The sequence below is a fragment of the Plectropomus leopardus genome, chromosome 17, assembly GCF_026936395.1.
Source record: "Plectropomus leopardus strain MGB_pleo_1.0 chromosome 17, ASM2693639v1, whole genome shotgun sequence".
NCBI lineage: Eukaryota > Metazoa > Chordata > Actinopteri > Perciformes > Serranidae > Plectropomus > Plectropomus leopardus.
In genome coordinates this window covers 19,142,315-19,154,585 of record NC_142192.1, presented here as the reverse complement: position 1 = coordinate 19,154,585, position 12,271 = coordinate 19,142,315, and the positions used below count along the sequence as shown (strand labels likewise).

At 40.0% G+C, this 12,271-nt stretch overlaps 1 protein-coding gene across 1 annotated transcript; it reads right to left on the bottom strand.

Annotated features, from left to right (window-relative positions):
* Nucleotides 1-853: 853 nt before the first annotated feature.
* LOC121958161 (protein TMEPAI-like) lies at nucleotides 854-11,362 on the bottom strand. The gene is made up of 4 exons (XM_042507032.2): nucleotides 11,054-11,362; nucleotides 6,219-6,370; nucleotides 5,180-5,230; nucleotides 854-4,505 (listed from the first exon to the last, which is right to left on the bottom strand). Exons 1-4 carry the CDS (start codon nucleotides 11,295-11,297, stop codon nucleotides 3,984-3,986), a joined length of 969 nt encoding a protein of 322 aa, XP_042362966.2. The 5' UTR covers nucleotides 11,298-11,362; the 3' UTR covers nucleotides 854-3,983.
* Nucleotides 11,363-12,271: the final 909 nt, after the last annotated feature.

Here is a 12,271-nt window from a genome sequence, read left to right as displayed (position 1 = left end):
TCCACTCAACAAAAATTGAAATTTATAAAGTTGTGAAATTTAATTAAGCATTAAGCAAGGTCTCAGACTTTGCTATGACACATGAAATTTAACTCTCCCTTCTTCTCCCAAGCTGTGTGTGTGTGTTGTAATGCCATGAGAGGTGGAGTCAAGGGTTGCAGCAAGGACTACAAACCATCAAGGCATCCAGTAAAAGATTACAAGGACCCACAATAAGCCAGCAGGCAGGCAGGACATTGATTGCAGCCCAGCTGAAACAAATCAGCTGATTGCCCCAGTAAAAGGATCTGGAGGGGAGGGGGAGTCAGTGCATGTAGGAGAGAAGATGAATAGAGAGAGGAGCAGTTTTAAGTTATGTTTCCCAGGAGGCAGTGGACTGGAGTTTTGATTTACATACCTTTTTTTGTAACAAAGAAATAAGTTGATCTTTTAATGAAGACTGAATACACTTAATTTAAGTTGGAAAGCAATGTTTGTCTTCATTTCCTCTACCCACACCTCCAAAGCTTTAGGAGAAAAGCTCCTGATCCTCTCAAAACGTTGCAGTGGTGGAGAATACGGGGAAGTAGGAGGGGTGGATTTGAACAAATACTCGTCAGTGATTTGACTGTTCGCTTTGCACGATTAAGAACCAATGAGGACAGCGTGGAGGAAATGTTTGAATCCCCAAAGAAGATGACTTACTCACTGAGCTGCTTTTCACATATCTTCCCTCTTGAGGCAATAACATCACAAGTGCAAAACTGTGATAATTTTTGGCTTTTCAAGCTCAAAACGTGCACAACGGTCATATACTGGTGATAAAATGAAAAAAAAACATTTGGGTTTATTGCCAAAAACTTTGTTAAAAATTTTGATAAAAATGTGTTTCCATAAAAAAAAGTATGTGCCGTACAAATTATAACAAAATATCAATGCAGACTCACTTTTTGACATATCTGAACACCATTAAAAATTAAAAATAATCTCCTATGCAAAGAGTGTCTCTGCCAAATTTGGTAGCATTTGAATGGAGACTTTTGGAGATGTTCATTTGTTCAGCATTTTTGTAAAAATATAGAGCGACGTAGCTCTAAATTGACCTTAGGTTGCAGTAAGGCAAATTTCTGTCACATTTAATTGAGGCATTGAACTTCCCGTAAGCTGGTTTTGCACATTCCTAAACCGCCGCCACATCACTACAATTACATATCAATGTACAATCCCATATTGCAAAATTACGATAATAAAATCCTTACAACAAGCTATATGTATAGTATTTATGATCAGCTGGGGCAGTTTGTGGGACAAAGGACTGAAGCAATAAAGGCTAAATGTACAGTCATTTCATGTCATGCCTGTAAATTTTTTCTTTTGTCTGTAAAGGGAAAAGAATCGACAGAACATCTTTATGCATTCTCTTTGCTTTAATGTTTACATTATTACAGTATCAATGTTCTCTTGTGTTTCCTCTACCCACTGGGTAGAGCATGTGCATAATATATTAAGTTATATACAGTCCTTTACAGATCAAGACTCATGAGTCAGACTGCTGAAAAAGCACCATTGGAAGTCAGGCACAACAGAGGTGGGGCTTTTAAGTGCAAGTGGTTCCCTGTGACTGATGCAGTGTCACCATCAGGCACAGCGTTAGCTCATATTTATTTAACATGCAAACCCACCTGAAAAACAAGTCAGAAAAACTGTCACCTGGAAATCACAAGAGCAAGAAACTTGTTCAAAGGAAAAAAGAAAAGCGGAATAAAAATCTACTTTTGATCATTTTTCCTAAACAGTAATTTGAGGATGTGAAATTGGGAAAGTGATAAAACTGACAGCAGCAGCTTGTAGCACAACCGGCAAAGACAACATGTACGCTGCATTCTCTGAATCAGACACAGCATCAAGGCTCAGGCCAGGCTACTCTGCGATATGGTAAAAACTCCCTCAACTGTGGATCAAATTCTGCTCAAACATTAAGAGATTATCACAGGCTTTGCCGACCGTTTCCTTGAGCTGCAGGAGATGACCTGGGAAGCTTAAAGTTTCATGTTTCTTGTAAAAAAAAAAAAAGTAACATAACAAATGTAAGAAGATAACAGGTCAGCTACTAACTCATCTTTTAAATGGTTGTCTCCAGTCTGACCTCAGGCGCACAGCTGATAGCTACCTTTGTTTATGTGAAAAAACAGAAGTGCTTATTTACTGCATTCAGTGTGAAGTTGTGAACAGAAAGCTTAGATATTATGCAGTGTGACACGAAAGTCAGCTGCTCGATTGCTGTTATTATGTTTCACTCGAGAGCAGCTACTGAGTCAAGTGCGACACCTGTTAAAATTCAGCGTACCGGTCCTGTCCAGTGTTTAGCTTAATATTGAAAAACGGTTCGAATTTTTTTGACCGTCCCAGTCCTACTCAAATGTGTAGCTCATTCTGCTCATAATATGAACGGAAAATCTTAAAATTGAATCTAATGGGGTCTGGCAGTGCATCACTGCTGGTAAAAGCGGCAAAACTTTAAGTGCAGAACTGTATGGAAGCCTCACATTGCAAGCAACCTAGTTGCCTAATTTACTGTAGTATTGAAAATTAGCCATTTGTTGCTTGTCTGTTTTATGTTATTGTAAACAGAATATCTGAGTTTTGGAAAAGAATGGAATAGACATCTATTTAATAAATCTATCAATAACAAATAGAAATAGAAAATGTCTCAAAGTTAAACTTCTAATGTGAAGACTCGAGTTTTGTCACACAAAAAAAAACAACAAAAAATAAATAATATTTTGATCTTAGGAGCGTCAAAAACACAAGCATTCTCTGCTTTTAACAAGTTAGTGCAAGTTCAGGTTTGCTTAAATTACAAATACAGTACGTTCCCATCACTAGTGACTTATTTCTGGATTTATGAGGGGTTTGTGCACAGGTCTAGTCAATCTAAACAGAAAATTACTCACTTTCAAATAACTGGGCTCAGCCCCCTTTGCAACAAAATCAGACATCCACAATATCAGCATGTAGAAATGAAACGGATAAAAAAAATAGTCAACCACAAGCAGAGATTTGTAGTACCTAATAAAAAAATCTCGCAGCTTTAACATTACATAAAAAGAGTTCCTGCGATTAGTTCATGTTTTGTGTGGGAGTAGGTGACTGAGGAAATGTGGAGAACAGGGATTATTGAGTTCCAGCTCCCCTCTTTCTTTCCACACACCAAATCAACATAAGGAACTAGTGGCGATGAAGGCTGGCTGTTGCGTTGCCTCACATGGCCTGCGTCTTGCCCAAAAAGTTGCCTTTGAATACACAGAAAAGACTCCAGCCAACAGAGAACACTAGTCATGAGACATAAAACCCAGAAATGAATTTCCTCGTCTCAAAGTCAATGGGTTTTTGGTTAGAAATAAGGTCTGTGGTTAACAAGCTGAGGAGTCTTTCGTGTTTTGTTCTACAGCATAAAATATGTCAGTAAATACTCAACTCGGGAACTTTGAAGCTTTTATGTGTCCAAAAAAAGATGGTTGCTGACAAGTGGCTAAATGAGACCACAGAACATCGTCACACCAAGCCGTGCCAAACACGGTTTTACAGCCTCGTGGCAGTGACGTGACCTTAGAGTAGTTTGTTTAGATCCTAATAATAGCTGTTTACTTCTGCGGATTACATTTAGGCTGTGAAAAATCCAGAGAGTGGTGCTCATTTGTGGAGATGATCTTGCTGAACAAAACATGTAAATATCAAAAATGTTTGTTTACCACAGAGCTTATTTTCTGCAATGATCCAAAATCCAAGGGAAAAATCCCATAGGCTTTTTGACGAGGGAACCAGGGCGATGTTAGCTTCGTTAGCTGGCCTAAAGAAAAACATAATCCCTGTGCACTCTATACCTTAATCGGCCTAAAACCGTCGACAACAGCCAACTATGTGGAAAAGGATGCAAAAACTAGGGCGACAGACGCTCACCGATGGCCCAACATTGACCGACGGCCAACAGCAGGCCTGGTGTGTCAGGGCTCTGAGTCGGTAGAGGCCTTTGTTGTGCTTTCAGGGCCACTGCTGTCAGAGACTAGTGTCTGTGAGCTGTCCTGTCTGTTGTCTGTGAGTGGACGGGCATTATTGCTGCTCTGGCTGTAACAGGCTGTGGAGCCTGAGTAGTCCCTCATCACCTCACTGTAGGAAGGTGGGGGCCCCTCCATCCTGGCATTGGCGTCATTGGTCCCAGAGTTACTGCTGGGGGCCTGCACACTCTTACTGTGTACATAAACGTCAATGAGGTCACCATCAAAGACAGTCCGGTTCGGGGGAGCGCGCACGGCGGCTCGGATCAGCTCCAGCTGCTGATCTGGGTGGCGGAGCTGTAAGCTGCAGGGGCCCTTGTAGGGCAGCAGCTCTTCCCCATCTGACAGGCAGATGATCGGAGGAAGGTTGATGATCTCCTGTGGCAGGTAGGGGTAGGTGGGCTGGAAGCGACACAGTCGCTGCCGCTGCATGAAGGGTGGCAGGTTGCTGTTTGGATGGCCACACATCACCTGAACATGGACAAACACACAACGCAATGGAGCCTATTTCAATCTCCAGACACAGACAATAAGGTTACTGACAACAAGTGATTCTTAGGTCCAGGAACTATCGGTCTAATATCGGTAAAGCAGCCTGTAAATGACTATTAAAAGTAAAAGTATTTCTGTAAATTAAGGTAAAGATATGGTACAAGTCAACTCGGGTAGGCCTTTATTTTAAAAATTCCATTTCCTTTTTTGATCTCACAGGGACTTTATTTTAAAGCCTCTATTGGCAGAAACAGGATGTTTGAAATGTTTGAGAACGAATGAAGAATATCAAACTGTTTCTTGTACAGTTAATGTGATATGTGTTTTAATGGAACTGACAGTAAGCAAGAATGCTTAAATTGAAATGTATCATTGCCATGTTAAAAAAAAAGCTATGTGCTTACAGTGATACAGGTTGAACAGTATTTGAAGGACAGGTGACGTCTGAATGAAATAAATAAAATAATATAATATAATATAATATAATACAACACAATACAATACATTACAATACAATACAATACAATACAATATAATATAATGTAACATAATATAATGGCAGGCTAGACTTACAGGAATACTCGCCTTCTACCTCACTCAATGCTTCGTGAAATTAATGGTTTACGTGATGCTCAATGATGCTCATTACTCACCTCACTATTTCTCTGCTGAGTCAGCACACTGTCTGACCACACGCTGCCATCCTGAAACAGACAGAGAGAAAATTAAACGAATGGCCATTACAGATGACTCAATTATAAAATGATTAAAAGACTTTAATGAAGTGCAGGTTGTTATTTGTCTTTCTTGATGGGTTGCATTCTCAAGAGGACAGGTCTAGGGGCAATCACCAGGGACTGAGAGAAGAGGACATTGTGATCGACAATGAACACTCACCCCTGTCCCAGAAATATTTAGGTTCTGTTTTTGTCTGTTTGTAACTTTAATGAACTGAAGCGCAAACCGAGCTACCCGAGGTCACCTGGATTCCAGAGCTCGATATTGTTGGCCAGTTGTATCTGATTACAGATATATCAGTACAGATTACGATAGGTATCAGTGTCTATGCCAGCTGATAATCAAAAGATTTTTTTCTCTTCTTTACTCTTTTACTTTTTGTATTTGCACTTTATATTCTTTTTTTTAATTTTAATTGTTTTTTAATGTGTATGTGTTCACATACACATTAAATATATTCATGTATTAGCGTATGTTTACTCCTTATTGTATTTTGTAATTTATATTCATGTTTTTTTCTTTTTTTCTTTGTTTAATAGCCCTTTGTTAATCTGCGGGGAGGTTAAAATCATGAATTGGGATCAGAGATATTTTTCCACAATTTCAAATTACAGTAACAAAAGATTTAACCCTGTCGTTATGCATCTTTATTTATCATTAAAAACATTAAAACCACTGGATGACACAACTATTCACATAACTTTTTCATTTAAAAAAAGACATGACATCAATTCATGAGATATGTAAAGAGTAAGGTACATGAAATGATATGAATATGAATATTTGTCACATATTTAGACAAAACTTAAGTCTAAATACTTCAACTGTTAACATAAGGCCCAAAAAGTCCAACCATGTAGGGCAATTCTGATTTTTGCCTCTTTTCTTGTGAATGGATCTATTGATCAGAGGAATGATTAACCTATGAGCCTCTCTGAGTGTAGTGACACCTACTATCTGCGTAGCCCGGTCTCTCTGGGTGTGGCTGAGCCTGCTGAGGAAGGCCAGGGCTGGCAGCCAAAAGTGGTTGAGTAGGCAGATGATCACAACTATCATGAAGGTCATCACGAGCAGGATTAGTAATATCTGAACAAACTCCAGTTCAGCTGCAAACACACACACACACACACACACACACAGACGAAGAGAAAGAAAGAAAAAGAGAGAGAAGTTAGAGAAAAGACAGTTTCACATATTACTGAGGAACCTCATGGATGAACTTTAAGTGGCTCCGTCACGTGGTTACACTGGAGAGATGGAGCTGCAGCAGAAGCTCTACGAAGCCTCACCTTACCGACCTTTTTATAATTCTTTCAGTACTTTTAATAAAGTCATTCTAAATCTTCCTGCATTACTCCCAGTTAGGGTTAGGTATAGGTGCTCTATACCTTTAACCCTTTAAAACCTGGATTGACATCAGTTTTTCTATGCTTCAGACTTCTTTCACAAGTATTTAAACCTATTAAAAATATTTTTAAAAATTATCTTCAAAAACATGGAAAAGGCAACCAGCAATTGGTAAAAGGTGACAAGAACCCAATCAGGAATGTTTATATATATATATATATATATATATATATATATACATATATATATATATATACATATATGAAGACACCAGTGGGGTGCAGGAAGCTGTCAGGCGTCTGACAGCAACCTACGCACCTGCTGGTGGAAACCCAGCAGAGAGGTGTTTTCCTAGACTGCACCGGTTGGACTGAAGGGCTGCAGCGGAGGCAGTCGCCAAAGCAAAAACTCGGGTGTTGCTGGGGAGAGGGATGTCTGGAGTGCTCTGCTCCGCCTGTTGTCCCTGTGACCCAGCCTTGAATAAAAAGAAGTAAATGGCACAGGTAACCCTCTACGGGAGAGTCTGTAGACTTTTACTACCTTTGTTTCATTTCATCTGCATTACAGTGCAGATATGTTTTGGGTTTAGCTGAAATACCATCAGAGCGATAGCTGATTGGGTCAGAGATGGACCGGACGGTAAATAGTAGCTAGACTGTTGAGGCCGTTGTTTTAGTTAGGGCCCGAGCACCGAACAGTGCGAGGACCCTATTGAGGACCCTGTCATTTTTTCCCATGCTTTTTGCTGTGATTAAGCCTGCAACAGCGCTGTAAGTGGCAGATCACAACACACACACGTACACAAACACACCTGCTGAAGTTACTTAGCGCAGCTCCAGCCTCAGTACTACAGGAAGGAAACACTAATTCACTGCTGCGTGCAGTGTTGCCCTTCCCAGAGAGTTACGGCCGCATCAGTCGGCGTCCAGCAAGTAGCCCCAACGTGCGCAGAGGTGCAAGGGCCTGTTCATCACTGCTTGCAGCTTTAATTTTCTTTTAAGTTTTTACAGATTTGTTCCTAATTATTGGGTCACTTCTTATTGAGTTGAGTTGAGTCCAGTCAAACATTATCTGCATTCAGTCCTAGCATCTACAGTCTGAACCCGGACCAGTCCAGCATCTACACTGAGTTTTTCCTAATTAGGGTTGCAGCGATATACCAGTTTTAAGGTATACCGTGATATGAAAGCTGACAGTTATCATACCATGTACCATTTGCTTATCTATGATTTTGGAAAAAAAAATGCAACTCAATGGAGAATATCACCTTTATTTTAGTTATTTTCAAAAGAGAGACATTTTACACATACTTACATTAAAAAAAATGTTTCAAGTCTAAATTACAGTAATAATATGTTTGTTTGACCATATCTAACCCTTCTGTTTCCATTCATTTATGGGTATTTCTGACAATAATAATACCGTGAAACCACAGTATTTTCTGAAACGTTATCGTATGTTAAAAATACCGTTGCAAACGTAGTCCCTGTATACAACTGTTTTTATTTCAGAATGGAGCAAAGGCGATAAACATGGAAAACTGGCGAGCGCGTGCACATGCTCCACAGCCACTGTGAGAACAAAGAGGACAAAGGCCCAGACACAGTGACTGACAGGCCTTCACCTTTCACCCTTGACCCTGGGGAGGAGCGAGCGGAGACAGCAGCTGGCTGTAATGAGGAGTCTGGTGCATTGCTAATAAACCTGGTGTGTGTGTTTGTGTGTGTGTCGTCTCATCAGCCCTTCTCTACACCCCCTTCACTAATGCCCCCTATAACTCACGCTGCCTGTGCTTCTCTTCTATGATCATACATCGAGACAAAGAAGAGGGTGAATGTGAGTATTCAGTTGATCAGGATCGAGCCAGGCACATTTTTAGTCAATCTCTCAAAACCCAAAATCTTTTATGATCCTTTGTTTGCTTCAGGTATGACGCGAGGCCTTATTTAAAAAAAAAAAAAAAATGAGCCATGGATGTCACAAAACAATCTGCACTCCACCCTTTCAGTTACTGAAATGAACACCTGCCCAGACGAGCTACTCCATGAAATCTGTTCATTCTTAGCAACAATTTGCAGCAGTATTATGGCTTTACAGACCTGCAGGTAGATCCAGAATGCAATTAGGCAGTATTTGGTCATTTTGTAGGCACAGAGAAGCACTGGACCTGTGCTGTTTCAATGAAAAACCTTTTTCAGCGTATGGCATTTGGAACAAATGCAGTGTCATATCAGACCACAGTATCCAGTTTTCCTAACAGATCCACGATCCAGACTGAAACAATACGACACTATTACAGGGATACTCGACCTGCTTTGCCCAGAGGCCACTTTTGCAAAATGACGGGAGGCGAGTGGCTTTTCACAGCAGCTCCACAGCTCAGGTGTACACAGGGGTGATTATAGGTCTTTAGGAAATTCTGGGCCCATACCTCTGTCGGGGGGGGGGGGTCCTTCTCTGGCACTTTTTTTTGATAAACAAGCTGTATTTTGATGCTTTTTTTAGCGCAATCTGGCACTTAATTTACACTTAATCCCAGTGTAAATCTGTTTATTTTCATTATAAATTAGAAAATGACTGCGGTGCCACCTGGCACTCTATCACGGGCCAGATTTGGCCCGCAGGCCGTAAGTTGAGCATCACTTCACTAAATCGTTGTGTGTACTAAAAAAGCAGTCTAACATGAAGGCACGAGATGAATATAGCACTGTGAATGAAAATCTTAACCCTTTTAAATGGAGGAAACTTGCTTGAATTCTTTCATTAATATGGACAGAAGAAATGGCCTAAATATGCACAGGAAATTAGTAAAAAGTTACAAGATAATTACCTGAAATTAGCAGAAAATACATAAATTAAATAAAATAAAAATGAGAACCCATGTTCAGCACAGTACAGCACCAAATAAAAACAATGTAAAAAAAATGATATTAAATATATATTTTTGTACCATAATTTTAAATATATAACTATAATAATTATAAACTTAGTTTTCTTTATATTTTCCCTAGTTTTTGATGACTCTAATGATTCTCTCACTCTTTGTTTTTAAGCTCAATTTCAGGTCATTCTGTTGTTTTTTTTTTTTTATTTGCGAGACATTTCATGCCAAGTTGCTGTTTCCCATTTTTCTAATGTTTTTGAAAGAAATCAAACCAGTTTGCTCACATTTCAAAGGTTTAAATACTAGACAGAGGAACACAGCATAAGAAAACTGATGTCTGTCCAGGTTTCAAAGGGTTAATTAAGATGAGTTGTTATCATGTGACCTGATTGTGGCCATGCAATAACCAAACATACTGTATATGTGATGAAAAAGCTCTCTGACTTTGATTTAAGATTGTTTTGTCAAACTACTGTTTCCACCTCATTATTCACTTTATACCTCCAGTTATTAACCCTTAAAAACCTGGAGCGACATTACTCTACTTGTATTGCGTTCAGACGCCTTTCACAAGCAGTGAAACCTTTGAACTCTAAGCATATTGGTGCAATTGCTTTCAAAAACCAATGAGCAGCTTAGTAAGAAATGTTTCACAAATTGCAAGAAATTAGCTGATTTAGGGAAAAAAAACTAATGGTAAATGTCTAGGGAAAAAGGAAAATAAGCAAATATTTATAACTATCATATTTACATACTCAAAAATATGTTACAAATTGCCATGTTTAAAGCACCTTTTCCAGGTAATTTTCCTACATTATTTTTTTTGCAAGTTTTTTGGGTAATTTCTTCTTCTTTTTTCGCTCATTGCCTTCTTCCCCGTTTTGTTCATTTTATGTCTCCAGTCATTAAATTATAACTTGATGTTGGTAACCTTGATGTCCCACCCACCCCCCTTCACATGCATCATAATATCCAGACTGACCCCTGGCCCTCCAGGTTTCATTTGCATATATATTAAAATGCCCCCACCATTAACGTCATATGCTTTGCACAGTAAATATTATATAGGTTACCAACAAATTAGCAAAAATACAACACCAATCTGCTGTAGCTTTAAATATGACCGTGCATTTGACTACTTGTCAGCAGTGATGTCTCACTGGTCCCCATGAGTGTCTTTGTGCTGCAGGGACTGTGCTGTCAGACAGCAGTCTGCCGGCGGAAAGTAGATGATGTGGGGGAGGGTGGATGTCTCATCAGCCGGCCTGTCCACACAGACAGACACACCAACCAGGAGCAAGTCTCTCAGCCATCTGGTTGTTTCTAAGCAGCTCTGAACCCCATGCAACATTAAATTTAACCCTTGCATCATATCATCTTGCAAATTCACATAATCCTAAATACTGACAAATAAGCCGGCAGACATCACCTCATCTTTTCCAAACTCCTGCTGGCTGCACTATCATAATTAAAACAGAAGCTCATGTCAGAAGCAGCATTTACAGCCATTATGCTACACTGTTTAAACTGATATGAAAACCTTAAGAGATTGACTTACATATATCCATGCCCTGTATCTGGGGTCCAACGCAGTTGCAGCAGCAAAAACCATCGGACCTTGTGTTGCTGGAGCTTCCCGGGACCGCTCTGTCCCGCATCGGGCAGAGAGCAGCGGGATGCCGGAGAGCCGAGCCGGCTGCCGGCTGCTGAGGGCCGCAGAAGAGCGACCGGTGCAGCAGCCTGTCAGCGCCCACCCCGAACACACAGCCTACATCACGGCCCCGGAGCTCCGCGCTGAACATGGGTCCTCATCGCATCACACTGTGGTCCTCTGTCCGTCACTGCCCGCTGGTCCTGCAGCTGAGCAGCAGACTGATGGCTGCTGGGAGTCAGAGTCCGCCTCCAGATACACGGGGAGGGGGCGGGGCGCGCACTGCTGACTGCTCAGAACGGTTTACTTTTTTGAAATGTAATTAGCCTAATTTTATTTCAAATGAATTCATTCCCAGAAAAGGTCATTAAAGCATGCACAAGAGTTTAGGAAAGTGGGCTACACATTAAGGACAGTTTAAAGCAGAGATACTCAATGTGCTTTGCTTGGGGCCCACTTTTGCAAATTGACAGTGTAGGCCAGGGGCCAGTCGCTGCAGCCTAAAACTAGAATTTAAGGATGTTTGTAGGGATTTAGGACATTTCTTAAGTGTTGGGACATGTCTCAGATTTTACGACGTTTCAAGGAAGATGCCTCTTGGATTTGGGGATTTTTCTAGATTTTTAGGATATTTCTCGTATTTTAAATAATTTCAAGTATTACAGAACTTTTTTTTTTTTAGTATTTTAGGACATTTCTAGGATTTTAGGACATTTCTCCTATTTTAAGACATTTCTAGAATTTTAGGACTTTTCTAGGATGAGGACATTTCTTAGATTTTATGTTTCTAGGGTTCTGGGATGTTTCTAGGTATTTTAGGACATTAGGGGCTTAGCATGAACCTCACCAAAGTAAAAGCAGTTGTACAAAAAAATGTCTTTCTCCACCTCTTGGCTTTTGAAACACATGAAAACATCTTTATTCTGCAATTGAATTGTTTGTCCTTTTAAAAAAAATCAAGCAGTCATAATTGTGAGAATTATTAAGTTTATTTCTGCGTACACCTCTGTAAAAACTGAGCCTATAATACTTGAAGAAAAACAGATTTTTTTTCCCCTAAAGGATGTAAAGAACCAAAATCCTGTTTCCCTTTACCTCCAAATCCATCACGTGTCCGTCTGTCTG

Bases quoted from the DNA above. Each gene is read 5' to 3' on its own strand.
- LOC121958161 (XM_042507032.2), bottom strand. From the start codon at position 11,297: ATGTTCAGCGCGGAGCTCCGGGGCCGTGATGTAGGCTGTGTGTTCGGG. The intron at 5,231-6,218 runs GTAGGTGTCACT...TGTCTGTTTCAG, and splicing joins GAGACCGGGCTACGCAGATA to GATGGCAGCGTGTGGTCAGA. The intron at 4,506-5,179 runs GTGAGTAATGAG...GTCCATGTTCAG, and splicing joins CTCAGCAGAGAAATAGTGAG to GTGATGTGTGGCCATCCAAA.